The 21,007-nt window shown below is 35.8% G+C and overlaps 1 protein-coding gene across 1 annotated transcript in view; it reads left to right on the top strand.

The window, feature by feature from the left end:
- DEUP1 (deuterosome assembly protein 1) overlaps positions 1 to 20,254 on the top strand; it is a 40,963-nt gene extending 20,709 nt beyond the window's left edge. Inside the window, exons 8-14 of the mRNA XM_057375884.1 lie at positions 522 to 667; positions 1,293 to 1,395; positions 3,473 to 3,670; positions 4,662 to 4,748; positions 7,214 to 7,413; positions 13,610 to 13,910; positions 19,952 to 20,254. Coding sequence (XP_057231867.1) covers positions 522 to 667; positions 1,293 to 1,395; positions 3,473 to 3,670; positions 4,662 to 4,748; positions 7,214 to 7,413; positions 13,610 to 13,910; positions 19,952 to 20,122 — 1,206 coding nt within the window. The 3' untranslated portion in view covers positions 20,123 to 20,254. The remainder of the gene's footprint in view (positions 1 to 521; positions 668 to 1,292; positions 1,396 to 3,472; positions 3,671 to 4,661; positions 4,749 to 7,213; positions 7,414 to 13,609; positions 13,911 to 19,951) is intronic.
- The last annotated feature ends 753 nt before the right edge of the window (positions 20,255 to 21,007 follow it).

The following is a 21,007-nucleotide window of genomic DNA, read 5'->3' as shown; positions in this document are numbered from 1 at the left end:
GAAATTAAAACTGAAACAGGGTTTGTCAAGTTCCTAAGAAAAGTCTTTTTTTATTTGAAAATTTTGTGAAGTTCATTTAAATAAGTAATTAACTCCATGCAGATGGAACTAGTTTTGGAGAAGATTTATGTAGCATTGTAGTTTTCAAGTTTAGAAATTTGGAAATGCTGTTAGGAAAATAGAAAATGAAAGCTACTTATGGCATTAATTCCAGCATGTGAAACATGTTCTACAATGMAGAACCTATTAAAACGATGAAACTATGTATTTTAGATGCATTTACTACAACAAAGAACTTCTAAATTATGTTTCCTATGACAATTTCAGAGGCAGATGCAYTGGAACATTGTAAGAGTTAAAGAATATTCAGCATCTCATTTTTAGATGAGAGGAACTGACATGGAAGCAGTATCTTTTCCAGAAATCATGTATGTACAGGTATTAAATGTGATGTGTTAAAATACAGCATTTTTAGCTGGCTAATTTTATTTTACTGTTTTTGCATTTGTTTGTTCCTTTAGAATATGGAGGCAGACGTTTTAGAAATGAGAAATGAGCTGCAGTCAAGAGATAGTCTCTGGAGAAGGATGCAACTGGAATGCCAACAGTTGCATACAGAATTATTGAAAATCAAAGAGTATAAAGATATGCAGAAAATTCAAATAAAGTATGTATGGGTGAAGACATATTTATATTAACAAGCACTTCCGAGCTAATAATTTTTTTCTTAAAATATGTTTAAAATTAACTCTGTTTGAAAAACATGCTCTGTATTCATATTTCAGTTTTTAAACGGACATATTTTAGACTGAGTATTTTCATCGACAATACTATAGCACAATTTCAGGCAATAGATTCAGGTTCTGTTAAAAGGCTTTAATGATGCCCAGATCTTTAYGAATCAACACATTTCAGGTATTTCTATGTATATCTTTACAGTCTTCAATTTTTTCTGCATTAAAACACTTTGGAAATAGTGCAATTAAGGTTCTCCCCAGCTTCCTTTGAATAAACTCATCATGGTCTTATGGCTTATCTATTTGGCTGTAGCCACTTCAAATTTTATAAAGTACATATACAAGAGCTTTCAAGATTCTTTCTGCACATAGTTGCATTATCCTTCATTTCTAGACATCTCCCACCTGGTTTAGGCCAAGTTTTGGTTGTGTTTGGGGGTATTTTTTCATCAGCAAGCAGGTGTTCTACAGTTTTACACTGTGGAAAGCATACTGCAAGGTGAAGAGTATTGAATGTTCTGGTTATTTCATGTGTTGTTTATTTCTTACTTAAAGGCATCAAACATCTCACGTTGAGCTTACTGAGCAACTAGAAGATAAAAACACTGAGTTATTGCTATTTGCAGAAAGTCAAGAACTCCAAGAACATCTGAACAAGGTATTTCATATCATTTCCAGATATTGTGCAAATGAGACCATATRCCAGTCAATAGTATGGGTTTTATTTGATAGTAAATATGAGAAAGAGAGAAGAGAGAGAAAGGGAGAAGAAGGGAAAGAGGTGGCGGGGACGGAAAGAGAGTGAAACAGAGACAGAATAAAGAAAATATCATCCTCGATGGACCCCAACAATGTTCCATTGATCCTCTMCAGCTGGTCTTCTTGGTGGTGATGGTTCCCCCAGAAAAGCATAGAATCCCATGGGTTAATACATGCTCAGGCCAGGTGGCAGTGTCCAGGCATGTCCCCCCGGGGGAGGGGGGCAGTCCCCTGCAGCAGACTCTGCATCTGTTGCATCACATTTAGTCCTGTGGTGCAAGGCCTCTGGGGAGTGCTTTGGGGGGATCTTTGATGGATTATGRCACCCCCTCAGCTGCCTCTCACTTGAATGTCCCATGGATGTGGCCGGTGAGGTTGAGGGTTCCACAGCTGGGCCTGTCTGTGTAAGGGAGGAGGGGTRTATTCCCTTTGAGCAGAGGTTACGCCATGCCCCTGAAACCTCCTCCTCCCTTTTTCATTTTGGGGGAGAGCCTGTGTAAACCTGGCTTCTGCAGGCTGTGGTCTCCCCCACCTCAAATCTAGCCAGAGAAGAATCTCTGCTGCATTTGGCTCTTATGTATGCATTSCTTTCCCTCAGCCTTGTTTGTTTTTCCCTAGGCTGAGATGATTGAACAATAGTGTCTTATCTCAGCAGCTTCATTTACAGTCTAAAATCCCAGTCAGGTATCTTCAGGGAGGCTTTTTTGGGTTGTAGCTTCTTTATACAGTTTTTGTTATAATGAGCAAAACTTTATATCAGTGTTTGAGGCATGAACTATTTCAGTCTCTGACAGCAGTCTAGGGCAGAGTTCTTTGGTTTGAACTACGCATTACATTGCATTGCACATTTCAGAAGGGCTGAGAGCAAGCAGCAGTGGCATGGCACTGTGGAATAGTGTATGGTTTGGCAGGCCAAAATACTCTGGAAATAGAGGATGATCAGAGCTACTCTTACAGGCATGTTGTGGTTTTTACTGAGTCACAATGTAAGCARGAATCACAGAATTGTTAGGGTTGGAAGGGTCCAACCCCCTACCAAGGCAGGGTCACCTAGAGCAGGTTACATAGRAATKCATCCAGGTGGGTTTTGAATGTGTCTATTTGGATGCAGCTGTCTTGAGTCCATCAGTTTTGAAATGACAGTCATGATCTATCTCTTTGGGGTTTTTTTTGCATCCACATCTATTTGTTTACCATTTCAGTATTTCTGTGCAGTTTGCATAAATAAAAATGAAATGCAATCTGTTACTCATTGTGTACAGTACTGCAGGGAGTTGTTGAAATGGGTTCAAAGATTGTTAYGCTGGGTTTTGTAGTTTTCTTTCTTAATAAAAAGATCTATCAGTACTAAATTGTTGGTTACAATAGAAAGATTATGAAAACAATTGTTGTGTTGAAACTTTGGAAAACTCTGCAGAAAGTTTAAGCTTAAATTTTATATGTAATGATAGGAAAAATTGTCATGAAATGATTTACCATATGGATTCCTTATTTCTAACATAGTTTCCTATTAAACAGTCTCTAGATCAATTTATGTATATTGCTCCTAAGTTAATTCAGGCTTCATCAAACTTACTTTAAACCTAACTTACCCTAGAAACAATATAAATAAATMATGCTTAAGCTTATTGAATGGATWTTTCCGTTGATAYTCTTTAYCATAAATTCCAATTCTTTACATTATTTTTTTTACTTTCCTTTAAAATTTTAATTGAAGTGTACTGTATTTTGTTGATTTCTAATACTAAATAAGCAAATGAAWGTACAAGAGAAGTGTTGAAAAAAGATGTAAAAATAAACAAAGCTCTGTGGACTGACTCCTGAAGACATTTTATTTTACAATCTCAGAATCTCTGATTCAGTTAGAAGAGTTGGTGTCCTGGAAGCAACAGCAGAAAAAGTCACTGATAAGTAGCAAATGATGCAATCATATTTACTGCACATCATTTTTTCTTTTTGAAATCTATTTGCTACAGATAAGAAACCATGTTTATCGAGAGGAGCAGTCCCATCGCTCTGAGCAGGAAAGAACGAAGACAGAAATCTCTGACCTGACAAAGGAGCTTCATCAGAAGGAGATCACTATAGCAACTATCATGGAGAAAGCTAGTCTTCTGGAAAGGCAGTTAAAAATGGAGTTAGAGACAAAACACAAATTGTTAGCAAAACAACAGGTATGCAAGTAGGCAAAAMCAGCCTACATCATTTTAACTCACACCATTGATACTGACATTCATTATCTGTGAAAAAAAAAGACATTATATTTCTTGCGGCAGTTTTTTTCAGCAGTGCTGTAATATCTGTGAAGTATTACAAAAGCAACCAAATTGATACTGGAAGAAGAAAGYACCAGTAAATGTCAACTGTACATCTAAATTGAAATTAATTCCGACCATCACAKCTAGTTACCATTTTAACATGCAAAAGATCTTGAAAACTTCCAGTTCATGGTTGTTATAGGTGCTTTAAGTTTCTAATTTTTCAGTGGTTTCTAAAGCTTTTTGAAGAATTTAACAAATCTGCATASAAAATTCTAGTAATTTTATATCTGGAAACTGTAAGATATCAGTGGGGTTTTTGTGGCAATTTTCTGTTTTAAAATCAAATACGTTCTCTTCTTTGCTTAGTTTGTAAACCAAAAGAACCATCAAAATCAGGGGTTTCTGGATATCTCTGAGTTTTCTGAGACGGTCACTACACAGTTTTTCAACTGTGATACAAGTAATACTTTACTTTTGACTATAATAAAGTTAATGTTTGGGGGAAAATGAGAGRTGTCTCCTGCTCTGTGGTGCTCTTTACCAGATATTTCTATATCATAAAAGAGTAGATGYTGTTTCTAGATGTCATGAATAGGATTTCATCCAGTTTCAATGGCCTGTAAAATCTGTCCCTCTTTATATCTAGTAATATGTGAACTTCTTGTTTTCCTAAGTCATTACTTTCAAAAAGGTAAATAAATTCAGAGGCATTGCATTTGTATATCTTTTATAGATGGTTTAATACTTCTTCCTGTTTTGTATTGCTATATTTAAAAATATTATTGCAAGTTTTGTAATTCTTAACATGTTTTTTGTAAATTAAGCTTAAATATATCTACACTCAGTGTTACTCCACTTAAAAGTAATATTCTTGTATTTAACTAAGAACTTAATCTTTTCCTAGYTGTTGGAATTCCATTACCAAGTTATCCAATCTGAAAACACACATCTAAAAGAGRTGGTGGAAAACCAGGAGTGTGAAAGTTGCATGGTAATTTTTTTTTAATTTATGAAGTATGCAGAATAGTAACATATTTATTGCAAATGTAGATTAAGATCATAGCAGATTTAGGGATTTATGGCTTGTGCAAATGAAATAAATAGAAATACAATGTGCARCAATCAAAACCAAGTGRTATTCGCACACAGCCTAAAAATAGRTATAGCTAAGAGTAACTTTTACCTCAATTGTATTAAACTACAAGTAAGCTAAATTTTTGAGTAGCTGTCTAGACACTGAACAGTTTCTGGGAGGTTTTTTTGCATAAGTGATGTCACTTATTTAAGTTTAAACAGTCATCATTCTCACAGACAAAAATCTGTCCCTTTTATAATATCTTMCTCCTTTGTTCACATGGTATTTAAATAGCGGTGTAAAAATCTGACACATTATGCTCCCACCCAGTTTATTTTCAGAGTTTAGTATTTATRTCTCTCCAAACAGGGGAGCTTCAAAATTTAATTGATAAAAAGTGTGCCATAAGATTATGTAGAACTATGGCTTRTGAAGATATAATAAATAGTATATATGCTGTTTTCCACAAAAAGCTTCAAAACTCACCCTGCTTACAGAACATCTGCAGTTATCTATCACTAAAAAAAACCCACTGGAATGTTGATGTACATACATTTTGGRCTCGTTAATTATTATGAAAGAATGTCTCATTTATCCACACCCTTAAAATAGCAAATATGTCCATCAGTGATGTCTTACCTATACATACACACACACTATTATGGATACCTTTATGTGTATATGTGATTTATTATTGTGGAAGCATAGATAGATGTTGTGCGTGCATATCTAACTCTTCTCTGCAGTGACACTCTTCTTGAAGATTGAGAAGAGCTGTCTGACAAGGATCCTTGGAGACATCACACATCTGTTGTGTTTTAACAGTAAAACCCAGTTACTACATATACCAAGGTCAATACACGTTTCAATGGATATGTGGACTCAATAATTCTTTCCTATGTTGCTAATGTATTGTGAAGATCTATACATTAGAGATTGTGARATATTTGATATTAAGATTTCAGGGACTGGAGAGATTTTTATGGATGTGTTTGTTCTGTTCTGTGGAGCACTTACACAGACCTCTGAGATTAGTGCCAGCCTAACTCAGCATGGCRTAATGCATCAGCAGGCAGGTTACTTTCAGGGTTTAGATGTCAAAAGCAATGTAGCTGGGCCAGCTCACTTTTGGGGTTCTAGCCATAACTTTGCTGATTCTAGAGCTATTAGTGGTAGGATGACTTAGCACTCTCCTTCCTCCTCAGTTCTGCCACTYCTCCCATTTGTGGGACATAGCTGAGCTCCTGCTCCCCCATCGTTACACAAAATACTAAATTGTCTTGTACTTTCTGGCATTTCCATGCCAGCTTGGCTCATAAATATCCCCTAAAACTAAGCAAGGCAAGGTTCACAGGAAGAGATGGCATCGAACCAGTGCGATGAAAAGACAAGATTTCAAATGCAGGAGCACAGTTGTCCCAGCAGTGTACTAAGAAGCAAATCTGCAATACTAATGAGTTGCTGAGTTCCAAAAGAAWAAGGTAAATCTAGGAATATATGAAAGCACAATTTAATGAAATGCAAAGGGTTTTAGTCTTTTGTGTGTAATCTGATAAACCTTTTGAGAATTTCCTGTTGATGACAGTATGCTGTTATTGCCAATATATTACACAATGCAGTGCAGTGCTCTGCAGAGAGGTAGTTCCAAAATAGCTGGCTCAGGTGTGCAGTATAGGCTTTGTGGATTAAGTGATAGGAGAAAAAAGTATCCTAGCTAGACAATTTCCAGAATTAATCTCCATCTTTATTTCCTGGTTCATATATTCTCGTGGATGGGGCTCTTTAGCCCCTGATCACAGTGCACATGTGTCTTGCACTTTCAGTATTTGCCCTACACCATGTGGGCTAACCAGCTGAGARGCAGGGCTTAGTGACAGGGACAGAGAGCACTGTGTTAATGTGGCTTTACTCACTGCTTCTGAAGCTGAAGGTGACTATCTCAACACCCATATTAAATTGTGCCTGTACACATACGCTGTATCCAGTACAGTAATGAACTCCTATAATTTTGCTTATTATTTTTGTAGGAATTGTTACTGGAGGGAGCAATACAGTCTGCAGCTATAACTGTTATTGTTGCTTTTATGTCATCAGTTTTACAAAGCAAGCGATGAATTTACAACAATAATATTTGGAATGCATGTTTGCTGAGAAATTTTAATTTGTTTTATTGTGTTATAGAGGCTGTTATCCTTTCTCTTCCATTTATCTACAGCAATTTTTTTTCTGGAGGCAATTCTCTTGGTTTGCCCTAAGCGTTGCATGATTATATATGGTCTTTTCTTTAGCACAGAACATTGTTTTGTGTTTGCTTGTTAAAAATACACCCATTTACTGTGGCAAAAATAACTACTTAATGATGGTTTTATCACCTTTCACAGAGTATAGATTTATGTAACAAAGAACATGGAAATTTCACAGCTTCTGTTCACAAAATGAAACGTGAGAATTTAAGACGACAAAATAGCCTTGTTAAACAACAAAATTACACAGAAACATCGATGCTGGGTTGCATGGATACATATAGGGAAGCAGAGCACAGCTACCAAACCCATTCAAAGATGCAAGGAAAGGAAGAGAGGTAATGTTTAGATTGTACATATATATGAAACTTACTGTAAGTGTTTTGGAAGTGTCTACCTGGGYCAAACTGTCAAGTTTTTTGCTGTTTTTGTTCATTTAGAACTCCCATCAACATAAATATCAGACCTATTAGTGCACTTGTGAGGACTTACTACATTTTGCTGGATGGCTAACCAAATTTGGCAATAAATGAAGTTCCAGAAATGTTTAATATGCTTTAGTATTTAGCACATGAAACTTTAAAAACTTTTCATGTGGTGCTCAAGTTATTCTTAGTTCCAGGTTTTGCAAAATAGAACAGACCGTATTTTTACTACCAAATAAAAACAAGCCAAGTAAAGGATAGAAAAACCAACATGAGAGGTAAATTGCTCAACAGGAGGTTCTCTTAATAAGCAGTTTGAACTATAAGCCCTGCTGAAAAGCTTTGTGTCCTCYGGATTCATTTGTTGGAAGTTTCATTAAATCTATTTTAATGCTTTGTCTGGCTTTGGTGTTCTTGGGTGACCTGATTTTTAAAAGAAACATAATTTCAGATGCCCTAAGTCATTACTACAATAAACTCCTTGTGAGGGAAAAATAATGAGACTTGAGAATCCTCAGWCTCAGAGAAAGCATTGTAGCGATGACTTGCTTCTTATTTCCCTGTATTCAGTGAGCCATTGAATCGCCTTCAAACATTTTATAACCATGGCACTGCATTAAAAAAGAAAACAGAAAGAAAATAAACACCCTGCTAAACAATATTTCACAGTGCAGGAAAATAAAAATTAATAGGAAGCTAAACAAGTTGATCATTTACCATAAAGAACTTACATGATAACACTAATCTAAAACAGTTCTTTGAAGCAAAGTTGAAATACTTGGAGCCAAAATTAAACACGCTAAGATTTCAAACTCATGCATTTAAGTTTTGGCAAAATYTAAGATTAATTTCTTTCTGCAAAAGTAGAGGGGCATCCCAATATATGTAGCTACATTTTTGTCTAAAATTTCTTTTTAAAGAATTCTGTTTTGTGGAAATAGTATTCATGTGTGTATAAAAATAAATATATATTTGTATGCATATACATAATGCATGCATATATATGCACACACATATATGGAAGTGATAGGTATGGCTGATTTCCTATGAAGTTTCAAATTATGTTGAAGCCTTTGCTGAAACAAGTACTTGCAAACCAAAATAAGGGTTTTTCTGCACCAGTAGGTCTCATAACTTCACAAAAATTGGTCAGCACAATTTTTGCTCATGCTTCAACTCTCCCCAATTGAGAAAARGTAAGAWTTTTTCCCATTTTTTCAGGATTTACACTTTCTATACATAAGGGACTGTGAAATTTCATTTATGAGAACATAAATATTTGAGACAATTGAACTRTGCACATGATTTGCAGGATTGTGGTTTCATAGCCATTGAAGACCGATGTTGAACCAAAACTGTGAGAGGAAAACCTGTGAGTTAACCTTTCTCATAACAGAAAACTCAGCCAGACTACTGAACACAATTTAAATTATTATTATTATAATTAATAGGATGAAACAGATATATTGAGCCTGGATTTCAGGGTCTAAATCACGTATTAGAATTCCCAAATGAGAAGCTATTTAGATAAAGAAATACACAGATTTCAAAATGTGCMAATTTGACATGTACTGTGTATGCACATCAGCCAGGCAGTGTTTTTTATGATTGAGCCTCTTTGTACTATAAGTTCTCTGTTCCCAAGCAGGAAACTACTCCAAGATTTTTCCAGAAAACTAAAATTAAATTTTCAACCATCAAATGTATGCAGATAAACCAGGAAATTTATGTTGGCTAAGTTAAAATCTGGGGTATGTTTATTTTATTGTGAGCATAAAYCCTGTTATTTCTGATTTAATTTGCAGTTCTGTTTCCATGGTAATTATGGCACTGGAGAAAGGGCACAAAGACTTTTTTTACAGGCAAAAAATTAGAAAACATGGTGTTTGTGCAAGGGATGAGTGTATATTCTACAACATTTTTCAGTTGTGCTTCTCAGTCAGTACTGGAATCCTGGCCATGAGCACCATCATATCTTAAAAAGGAGACCTCTAGAGAAAACACAGGAAAGTGCAGGAAATTGTACTGGCAATCGGAAAAGCAGYATGATTTCTTTTTTTCTTTCAGTATACCTGAATTTCCAAATATTACAAAGTAAGATATGCAGCAATAGCATCTTTTTGCTAAAAAATTACTGTGCCCACGTTCTACCTATAACCWCCTTAATTAATTACTGTTCTCTTGTATAATTACCTTGCTTTTAATTGCTATTTACATAAGCTTTCCCCACCCTCGATATTTCAATCCTTTAGTTAGAGCTCAACCACGTGCAGCTGTTTATTTTTTGGCATGGCTGAAAAGGACTTTCTCTGATGAAGCTGATATGTTCAGTTTGTTTCTTCCAAAATCAAAACATGCCCATGAGTTCCCAAATGAAAAGCTAGTTATTTACCACAAAAATATGCAGAAAATTGTTAATTGGTCAAGCCAAATCATGCTTTCATCATGTAGCAAAAGTGAAGGGTAAATGCTGAGAATGAATGCCTGCTAAGGTAACTGGGGATCTCTCAAAGGATGTGTATTGCCAGTGAAGTGTCTGTGTCAAAGAGGCTTTCACTACCCTTTGGAGACCACAGACTCTTAGTCACACTCATCCTGTATCAGTTATTGCAATAGATACAGTGGAAGTAGTGAAGGCAATTCTTCAGGAAAAAGGCTTTTCTATACATTTTAAAATCAAGCTAGCCGTTATACTTGCCAGGCAAAATAAACAGCACAAATTCTTGAAGATATTCTGGTCATTAAAGATCCGTTGTTTTCTTTCTCAAGACTGGTTATGTGAACCAGTAAATCTGTGTAAGGAGTTTATTTTGCATCACTGAAGTCATCATCCACATAGGGACCAGGCTGATTTTATATATGAGTCTGGAAAAATATAACCTGTCTATATAAATTCCCTCTGTGAGGACATTGTTCTTTCACCACTTGTCCCCTATGTCACCATGTCAACCGTAATAATATTTTTGTAAAGTATGTGTACATGTTAAGTATTCTATGACRGTAATCCCACCAAAAGCATAAGTTGTTCAACCGAAATAACAGTGTATTTGCACTGGTAGTGTTAACAAATGGACAGCTTTTTACAAATTTGCAGATTRTGTTTAAAGTAGATTTATGTTCTTAGATATGATTTTACACATGAACTGGTAGAAATTTAAACTACAACTGTGAAAACCATCCAAAGTAAAGGCCTAGTATCCATATTAAAGCACCTCAATGTTTTTCCAAAATAACAAGCAGCCCCAGCAATCCTATGGATTACAGTAYGAATGGGAGTTCTTTTAAAAATAAATCAGGTTGGGTTTGGGTTTTTTTTCATTTTTGGCAGGGGAGGTGCAGTCTCTGTTTTTTGTCTAAAAGCTCCCAAGTCAGGTAGCTACTCAAGTCTGAAAATTCTATTCTTAGCAAAGTAAGCTATACCCTAACAATAATAATCGTTATTAAATATGTAGAGAAGCAGTTCTGGGGGGAGAAAAACCACAGATCACATAGACTTTACTGTGGGTTTAGAGGGAAAATTACTTCCAAAAAGGTCAGAACAAAAGATTAAAAAAAAATCCCTGATTTTATTATTCATGCCATCTGTCTTCAATTGTGGCAGGTTTGTTTCACTGTGCTCTTCATCCAAACCATAGATGGAATGGACTTTAAAAYAGGGAGGAAAAAAAGAAAAAAAGGCATTCTCTTGTCCCCAAAGAGCAGATTTATGTAAAGAAAAGCATGACAGAAAGGAGAAAACTCTGCTTTCATAAAGGTAAACATTTTAGGAGATTTAGAAAACTGGAAGGTTTGGTGAATAGTCTCAGAGAGTTTTATGTTGGAATGTGTAATAATTATAGTAAAAATAAAATTATAGTAATAGTAATAATATAGCATAATGCTTATAATTTGCTTTCCCATAGCATTCAGAGTATCTTAATCACAGYTTCTTTTATAATCAGAGAAAAAATATGTTCTTCATTAGTTCTCTGAGCTGTTCTGCACAGTCCATTTACTGAATACACAGTTTCATGTTTTAGGGCTGTTGTGGTTTAATCTGGCAGGTAAACACCACACAGTCATTTGCTCACTCCCCCACTCACAGGGAAARAACTGGGATTAAAAAAGAGTAAAATCAATGCATTGAGATACAGTTTAATAGGACAGAGAAGGAAGATGATATAATTATTATAATAATAATAACAACAATAACAATAATAATAATAATAACTAGAATATACAGAACAAGTGATGCACAGTGCAATTGCTCACCACCAGTCATGTGATGCCCAGGCAACCTTCCTGGGCTTTTTATTGCTGACCACGATGCTGTGTGGTGTGGAATATCCTTATGCTCAGCTGGGATCAGCTGTCCCCTCCCAGCTCCTTGTGCATCCCACCTCTCCTCGCTGATGGGGTGGGGTCAGGAGCAGGAAAGTCCTTGACCCTGGGTAAGTGCTGCYCAGCAGTGACTAAAATGTCCCTGTGTATCAACACTCTTTCCAACACAAATCCAAAACGCAGCCCCGTAGAAATATTTTTTACTACTGTGAATAAAATTAACTCTAGCCCTGTGAAAACCAGGACAAAGGCTTATGTAAATGCAGGTCCATCAAAGGTGCACAGCCATCATCTCCCAATACCAAATATTTAAATTAAGATTAGAACATGATGATRTGATCTTTCTCCAGAAAACATTGTCTTTTCCCTGCACTTGGCAAGTTCTTTYTATTTAAAAAGAAAACAAAACTACTGAGTAGCACTGCATACTCTTGAATATTTGTAAAATTTTATTTTAGTGCCAGTGAACKTGCTCTTTAAAAGCTTTTATAGCTGCATTTCAAATTAGTAGAGTCTTTTAGGGTATTTGCAATGATAGAATCTWTTCAAACAGCTATCATGTTTTAATCTCCCAAGATTAAAATTTCATCATAAGTGCAAACCTTAATACAATGTAATTTTTTATGTCAGCTAGAAATACTGTAACATAAAATTAATAAAACATGCAATTATATTTTTGCATGTTTTGGTATATTATACAAGGAATAATGCACCTGAAAATTAATGTAATTTGGCAGACATCTGGGCAAGCTAGTCTCAAAATTTTCTGGTTTATCAATACAGTATCAGAATTGTTCAGTTAACTGTCAGGAWGAAAGATACTTTGGGAAGAAAATGGCTTTCTTTTTTTTTAAGCTGCTGTTAATCATAATAGTTTCTGCCACACTTGAATTATGAATGATTAGAAATATATATTTGCACATCAATTCTGAGCACTGAGACACAAGAGTTATGGAACATCATAAAAAATGCCTAAAAATTCTGTTTAAGCTTGAAGATTTCATTTATTGTTACAAAAGCATGTTCTTGTATAAMYTTTTAGAAAGTGTATTTTAAAGATCTATTAATTTTTATATCAGTCTCCAAAGTGCTATCATTAAATCAGTGGCAAAATTAGCAGCAAAGATGCAGAATCAAAGATTCCTGTACTATTTTTTGTTTAAGCATTTATCCTAAATTCTAGCCACTTGAACATGGCTATTTAAGATAATATTAGATCAAAATTGACTAATAATAATTTTTTTCAATGACTTCAATGACTAATAATAGCTTTTTTTCACTCATCTCACTTTCATATTTCATTTCCTCTATTTGTGTGGCTAAATTCACCCTAGTTCCTATCACACTGTAAGCCAAAGAGTGAAGAGTGCTTGCATAGCTTTTTCCATTGAAAAGCCAAAGTAATGATAGCCATTAGCAAAGGATGGGTAACCAACACTTAATACCTRAAGTGAGTTTGTGTTTTAGCTCTTGTCCTGCCAGTTACACCAACCMAGGTAAGGTTCCTCAATTTATACTCCAGTGAAAGGGTTTAAATTAGGTTGGTTGAAACCACAGCTGAAGCAGTCAGAGAATGTACGTTCAGAATTTTATAGTAACTTAAGTGGAAACTACTAAATTGCTACAGTTTAGTAATGCTTCTAATGTTATGYCCATMCCTTCATGCAAAACAGTTTGAACAACTAAGTRATSAAAACTGCATAAACAAATAAAATAAAAACCCCTTGRCTTTAMGGTGATAGCTTTASAGTTTTAGCTGGGTTTCATACTTSGATTTTTTTTCTTTTAGATCATTCGAAAATAAAGATGCATGGGAAGTGGAGTGTCAACAGCCTGCTATGCTCACTGCTGGTGGATACCACAGGAACTGCAGTCCTGATTTATATGGCCAAGGCAATATCACTGGTTCAAAAAGTGATAGCTCTTTCTCTTCTCATCCACTTCACAGAGGTCATGAAAAGACAATAGTTCATAAATCTCCATTACCAGCAGTGGGGTATCCTTTGGGCTTTCTKGAGCCATTTCCTGAAATGGGCACAACAGGCAGCTTTCAGAGCCCTGCTTATAGTGCGGAAGAAATCAAATTATCAGTAAGTAACTATTTTCCTATAAGACAGACATTATCAAAAATCCATCTGTGGACCAAATGCAGCCTTGGAGGAGCCAAAAATTAGATCACTCTTGTTGTCATTATTTATAATGCCAGCCCAGCAAAAATGGAAATACCTTATCCTAATAGAAATGCAGTTTTCCTGGCGATTAAATATCTGAGTCATATCTCTGTTGTAATAATGATGGAGATAATTACCTGTCATTATGTGACCGTGAGAAAGATTTCTACATTTTATCTTATTGGCTTTTATATTGGGGCACTTTGCTTTGTATTGCCTCTGTAAGAGCACTCTACTTCAAGTGTATTTCCATAATACCTGCAAWCTCAGTGCCTTAAGTGCTGTTAAACAAATGAAGTTCCTTACTGATCTACATCTCTTTGATTGATGGATGAAATCAGAGAAAWCACAGCAACTGTTTTCCATATGTTATCTATTGTATTTTAAAAGAAACAGAAATTATAACCTCTATAATCCTTATTTTTCTCAAAATGAAAGAGTAATAGGTCCACATTCTTTCTTTTAGTGTTCATAGGCTGGAGACTACCTGGAGACTACCACTCTCCATGGCAAGCGGGACAAATTCTACTTTGCTAGGACCTCTTAAGAAAAACTTTCCATAATTATTTTGAGCTCCATCTTAATTTGAGCTTTATCCTCTTCCTTAGTATCTTCTATTCTTCCTTAAGCCACCACTACAGGCCACTATTGTGTGGCACTTGAAAATCAGCACTTTCCTGACCTCAGACCATGAAGCCATACTATCAGTAAGCAGTGGAACTTAGAATGTGGCTAAGGAATGAACTAATCCCTCTGTCCAGCTGTGATACATGGATCTTTGTAACCAGGAGATCCTCAGCTGAACTTAGAGCAGGAGAAGAGGGAAGTCTTCAGCATTTAATAGGGGGGATTGACAGGCAATTGTACCTGTGGTTGTTGTACCCCAGTTCTGCTGTCCAATTCAGAAATGAATGCACATCCTTTCCTATCAGAGACCTGGCAGCTGGAGGATAATCTCCATAGTCCAGAATCTCACTGCTGATAGGAAGAACCATAATGATGGCCTGCCTGGGAAGCAGGGATTGCAATGCAGCCCTTCACTGTGATCCCATCAGCTGTGTCCCAGTAGCCTGAGAACAGTGAGAAACACATAGTTCTGGATATTTGGCCTCACTTCCATTTTTATATTTTTACATTACAGAGAAGTTTTAAGTAAATGGCTTTTGGCTTCTTACAACTCACAAGTTTTCCTCTTTAAAATGCTAATGATGAAAATAGTCATTTGGACTTTTTCAGATTAATCTGAAAAACACCAATTCTTCTCTCCTCTGTCAGAAGTGTCAGACAGAGACACCAAATGACAAAGCTTTTGTTTCCAGACAGCCTAGAAAAAATGTCCATTCTGAGACACTTCTGCAAGCTGCAAGGAAACTATTCCCCAGCTGGCACTCAGGACACGGTCAGTGCCAAGACTTTCCACTCGATGTGTGGGCAAAATAACAAAACTATTAATCAAGAATATTTCTTGTACAGAGTACATTGAAGCAGGTACAAGTTCAAACAACTGAAATTAAATCRTCGCTCAGGCTGACTTTAGATACCACAGCTTTAGTACAGAAATCATTCAACAATCTGTTACTCCAGAGTTCTGTGTTCAAATGGAAAGTTGTTGTGTTGAGGAGAAAGAAGGGGGAARATACACAATATGTTAAACCAGAGTTCTTTGACAGAATTCTGAGGAATTGAGTGGTATAGAACTCAGSGACAGGACCCAAGTGAAATTGCCAGTATGTTCAAAACTTCAGAAAATGTTATAAGGCACCAGATTTCTAAAATATATTTGTAGCACAGATTGAAAACATCAGGTTTCCAGGTGATGTCCTGATACCAACCAAAATTACCCCCTWGGTGTTGAGGAAGAGAGAAAATAGTCTGTTGGGCTTTAGACAATGACATCCCTCCTTCTGGTAGAGAATCTTCAGACAAAGATTAGTAAATGTTCCACTGGAACCTCTGTCCTTTCACATTSTTACTTAGAGGTTACATGTATTGAGAGAGTCCATTTTTGCCTTGGAATAAGCTAGAAAGCTCAGCTGGGAGTCACTGGAAATTCTCATAGCYCCAAAAATATTTGTTTCAAGGTTTCCAAATCTAGGGAAATACTTTTTCTCTGAACAGTACTTCAGGCTGTGCTCTCTTCCTGAAATGAACAACTTCAGAAAATGATTGACTGATCTTTTAGTCATAAATACTTTGTCATGTTTCTCTTCAGCTGATGGACAGTTGTAGTTTGTTCTTRCTTTCAAGGCTTGGAAATACAAGAAAGACTTAAGTTGTAGTAATGAAAATTTTAATTAGGCATGAGGAAATTTTCCAGCAWTAGTATGGGGACTTAATAAATAGATTTCAATGTAAAGTTGTGGAAATTCTACCACTGAACATTATTAGGAATTATTTTGAMAGTCTTGATCCTACCCTGCAGCACGCTGTAGTCCATGCCTCTCACTCCTAGGTATTACTAGCTAGGTAAGCCCTCTAAAAGTCTTCCTATGTCACTCAGCAATTTTTTAGGCATCTCGAATTTAATTTTCGTATATGAGTAGAAGCATGTTTAAGACAGGCCTCTGTACCTGCTGCCTAAGATGTATTGCAGTGTAGGGTTAGAGGAAACTACTTGCAAAACTCCCCAAATTTAGGCACTGTGACACTAAAATAAGCCAGACAGATTTCTACTCTTGGTTTTGCAAAATCTTTTCTGGAAAATAGAGGCAGCTAAATGTGAGAAGAYAGCGACACTGGGGTTTGACCACTCATGATTTGACCACTAGATGTTAAAATATTCCAAGCATTAAAGCTTTCTTGCTGCCTTGCTGAAGGTGCATCCAAGAATGCTGGGACAACTCATSGGGCAAGTAAGAGATTGACTCTAGGCAAATTAATTTGGCAGTCTGTGAGAGAGAACAGACCTAGCTTCCTGAGGGAGCTCCTCCCCAGTAATCCAGAATTAATTCTTAACCACTTTTGGGTAGTTCTTATTTAAGGAGAAGACATATTTAGCACGGATTTCCCATATAGAAATATGCATCTCTATCAGGTGCACACCTTCATTTTCAGTAAACAATGRGGCAAAAAGGAGACTCTCATTACTGGTATACACCAAAGAAATATGAGATCAGCTGGCACTGTAGAAAAGACAAAACAGAGTCCTTGTTGCCTTATTACCCAAACAAGTTAGAGGAAAGCTTGCAATGAACTCATCCCCATCCAGTTCTCGTTAGGAAACTAAAAGGCAGCAAAGCAGTGACATCTGAGAAAAATAAATTCATAAACCAGGGACCATGAATCTCATCTGACACATGGATTGAAACACTTTGTRGTTTTTCTTCCTCAGAGGCCAAAAGTAAAGACAATAAAGAACATAATGAAAAAAAAGGCCAGAGGCTTGGAAAGCAAACTGCTGCTAACAAGGAATGTTGCTTTTTAGCCTTGCTTAGTAAAAACCTTCCCTCAAAGTGCAYGAAAAACAATGCATTAGGGACCTATCTAAAATCATAGTCTGTGATGTCTGACCCTCAGGTAAGGAGCTGTGGGGAGCCATGACCTGCTTACTTTAAATGATAAACATTTTTCTMTCAACTCTGAGGGAATTCAGAAATGTTGCATTTGGAGTTTACAGTGCATTTCAAGAAGAAACACATAAAAATACCATTTGAAGCAAAGGACATTGAACAGTTTAGGAAGACAACTTGATTATGAGGTCAGTGTTTCCAAAGACAAGTCAGTAATTGTAAGGATTGTTTCCATGAATCTCTAAGATTCTTATATCTTGATGTAACATTTCAGAAGATTGCCATCTGTGTWAATCTTCAGTCTATAAGGAAAGGTCTGATGTGACATTTTTTTCTAGGTGATGACACATATTAAATTAGTATTTCAGATTTAGATTTTCCWAGTTTCTTGTGCTTCTCACTGTGAGTATTTTATTTTCTCAGTATTSAATGAGTGATTTCATAGCTGGTATTCAGTAAGTGAAACACATGGGGATTCTTTAAGTAAAGCCTGCAAACCCGAGGTGTTCATCATAATACAAAAGCCTTCTTCAACGAATTTTAAATAGTAATGACAATTTTATCACTGAATCCTAACATCACAAAGAGATGTCTTTGTGACCTAGCCCATGAAGGAATAAATCTGCATGTAGCTATGGCATTCAGAATGGGAGGAAAAAACTCTTCACATGAGAAAAATGATTATTTATGAATGAGAATTCATGCACATGTCTATGAAGAAAATCAGAAGACAGGCCATGTCCCTCCATTTTCCTAAACTTTAGAAGATTGGCATTCTTCCTTATTCCTACTAGTACAAGGATTGAGAGAGGGGTCTTGTGGCACAGAGAGATCCAATACCTTTAGGTTTCTTACTTGTATATGTCAAATTAAGTCTCTTTTTCTTGCCCATCATTTTAAAATACTAATATGGAGGGACTGAGAAAATGAAGATTCCGCTTTTTCTGTGAATTACATTTTAGGAGCCCTATATATCAGGAAGCCTGCCTCACTCAAGTTGGATGGTATTAAACTCAGAATTTATTTCCAGSAATCAYTTACTTGCTTTACTTTGAAAAGAAAAGGTGTTTCCWTATAGGAAACCTATAAATTTCATCTCAAARTCTGCTGCAAAGAGTTTGAATAGATTGGTGCTTTAAAGCATTTCTCTAATTAGTATTTTTAGCCTTAAAAGGTGCTAAGGAGCATTTTTCAATTAAGCTGAAAACAAAGACCAAATCTGTCTCTAGTTGCTGTGGAAATAGGAAATRCCCCATTCTTATACAGTGGAGTCTGAAGTAAAGGTTTACAGGTGCAATAGAATTGGCCTTTCCCACAGACCATTTGAATAATTGATTTTCTATTAGGTGTGCTGACATATGAACTTCAAACAWTTTTAAATTCTAGAAAGAAATAAAACCTGAGATTCTAGACTAATAATCAGTAACTAAAACTATTTAAGGTTTAACTAAGATTAGAGATGTCAATCATTTTCTCTAATATATGATGGTATAAAGATAGAAAGTTACCTTTCTTGTATTAAAGCTCCTATACTAAGTTTTTTCCTCAGTCAAATGTTAAAAATTCATGTAATAAAATTGTATTTATCTATACAAAAAAGCACTGAATATACTTAAACAAGCATAGTATCTTTAYGAAAAGAAAAATTATTTCATATTGCTATTGCTAAAGACATTTCAACATTTCAATGAATGCATCTTAGGTATTAGCAAGAAAATYAACAAAAATTTCTGTTTAAAAATTTAAAACTAGTGCCAGCAAAGATTCACACATGTCCTTTGCTTCATAAAACCCTGCAATCCATGACAACCATCTAAAGGCTGATTTTTGGGATGGTTTATGTCTGAGTCTACTAAATGCTCATTAAATGGAAAGAAGATTTTTCAGTGAATTACTTGCAGCAAATAAAATTTAGTACATTCTCCAGAATGTCAGGGCTTGGAGTTAACAGCACTGAAATGAGCGTAGGTTTTCTTCCTTTCCTCAGAAAGCATCATATCACAGAAGCAGAGAGCCAAAATTCCAGCAGACAATCAGCAGTATCCAACACTGATTATAGTCTTATAGTAATTCTAAATAAAGGACATTGTCCTCTGCCCTGGTCTATGTTACACAAAAAACTAACATAACCCATAGTCAATACAAAAGTTTTGGAAGTTCTGCGCCAACTTAATTCTGTCTAGTGGAATATTTAATTTTTTTATGGTCAATCCCAATGCTATGAATATCTGAGGTAATCAAACATCACGTTGATTTTATGTCATTTAGGCATATGGATGGCTTTAGCAATGTATGCCTTTAAAAAGGAAGCTTTCTTGGAGCAGTGTAAAGCATTATAGTGTTATTAGCTGCTATAGGTCAAGATGTTTTCTGCATTTGGAATTTGATATTGCAAACATGTTGGAGCACTTGCTGGTTTTTCCTAACCATGGTTTTCTATTCATTGTTCAGTCTCCCCCTGAGATGTCCTTCCTTACAACAACCGAAAAGTTCCTCCAGGAGGAAGAGGAACATGCAAGAGAGTTTGAAGAACGTTTGAATTCACACCTTGAAGAGCTGCAAAGATATTCTGAAAATACTCTAAAAAAATATGCCAGGATGCAGCAAAGCAGGCATACTTAAGCCAGTCACACAATTAAGAAAAGCAAACCAAGTAATCACCCATGAGTTTCTTAGAACTAAAATCTGCAACTAGCTGCTTAATGTATTTAGGCACATTGCCAGCAGAATATATTTGTAACACCAAGTTTTCAAGAAAATCATCATTATCCTACAGATTTGAGTGTATTGTAACTTGACTATATTACAAAATAAACTCTAAACACATTCTAAAATATACAGATGTTTTTTGCACCGTTAAATTGTGTGCAGCAGAGATCCTGTTGCAGCACTGTAAATTAAGTAAGATACTTACTATTCTGTAGTGTACAGATGGCTAATAAGTGGAATTATTCCCTTGAAATTARAATCAACCAAGACAAATTCTCTAGTTTGTACAGAAATATAATAAAGGCCTTTAGTCATGTCTCAGCTCCTRGCATAAAAAGCTTATCTATGCTCTGGTGATTTTTGGCTGGGGGAAACTAGCCCCTGAGTCTCTGAAAAAGCTGCTCTKTGAGAAGAACATGAATAAGCAAAGCACATGTTTTGAACCCACCCATATTGCCTTTTTTACCGGACCTATGGACTTCACAAGGGGAGAGCCTCATCTCAGGTGCCTTACATTAAGACTTTACCATTTTTCAATCCAATTTTGGATTGAAGTTTTCCTACCATGTTGGCTTGTTGTTTAACTGTACTGGAACAGTGAGAAAAACTAACTTCAGACACCTTCTGATCAGTCTTAGGTAAGGGTCTAAATTCTTTACATTTTCCTACAACATAGGACATTATATAACTGAGCAGAATTAATTCAACTCCATGTGCCGAAAATCTGCATAATGTTGAGATTCCTTTTATTTGCAATTCATACTGAATTCTATTGCTGTGCAAGCGAAACAGAAATTA

Source organism: Malurus melanocephalus, unplaced genomic scaffold (genome assembly GCF_030028575.1).
Source record: "Malurus melanocephalus ecotype Western Australia unplaced genomic scaffold, MMel_1.1 scaffold_262, whole genome shotgun sequence".
Taxonomy (NCBI): domain Eukaryota; kingdom Metazoa; phylum Chordata; class Aves; order Passeriformes; family Maluridae; genus Malurus; species Malurus melanocephalus.
This window is presented reverse-complemented; position numbering and strand designations above follow the sequence as displayed.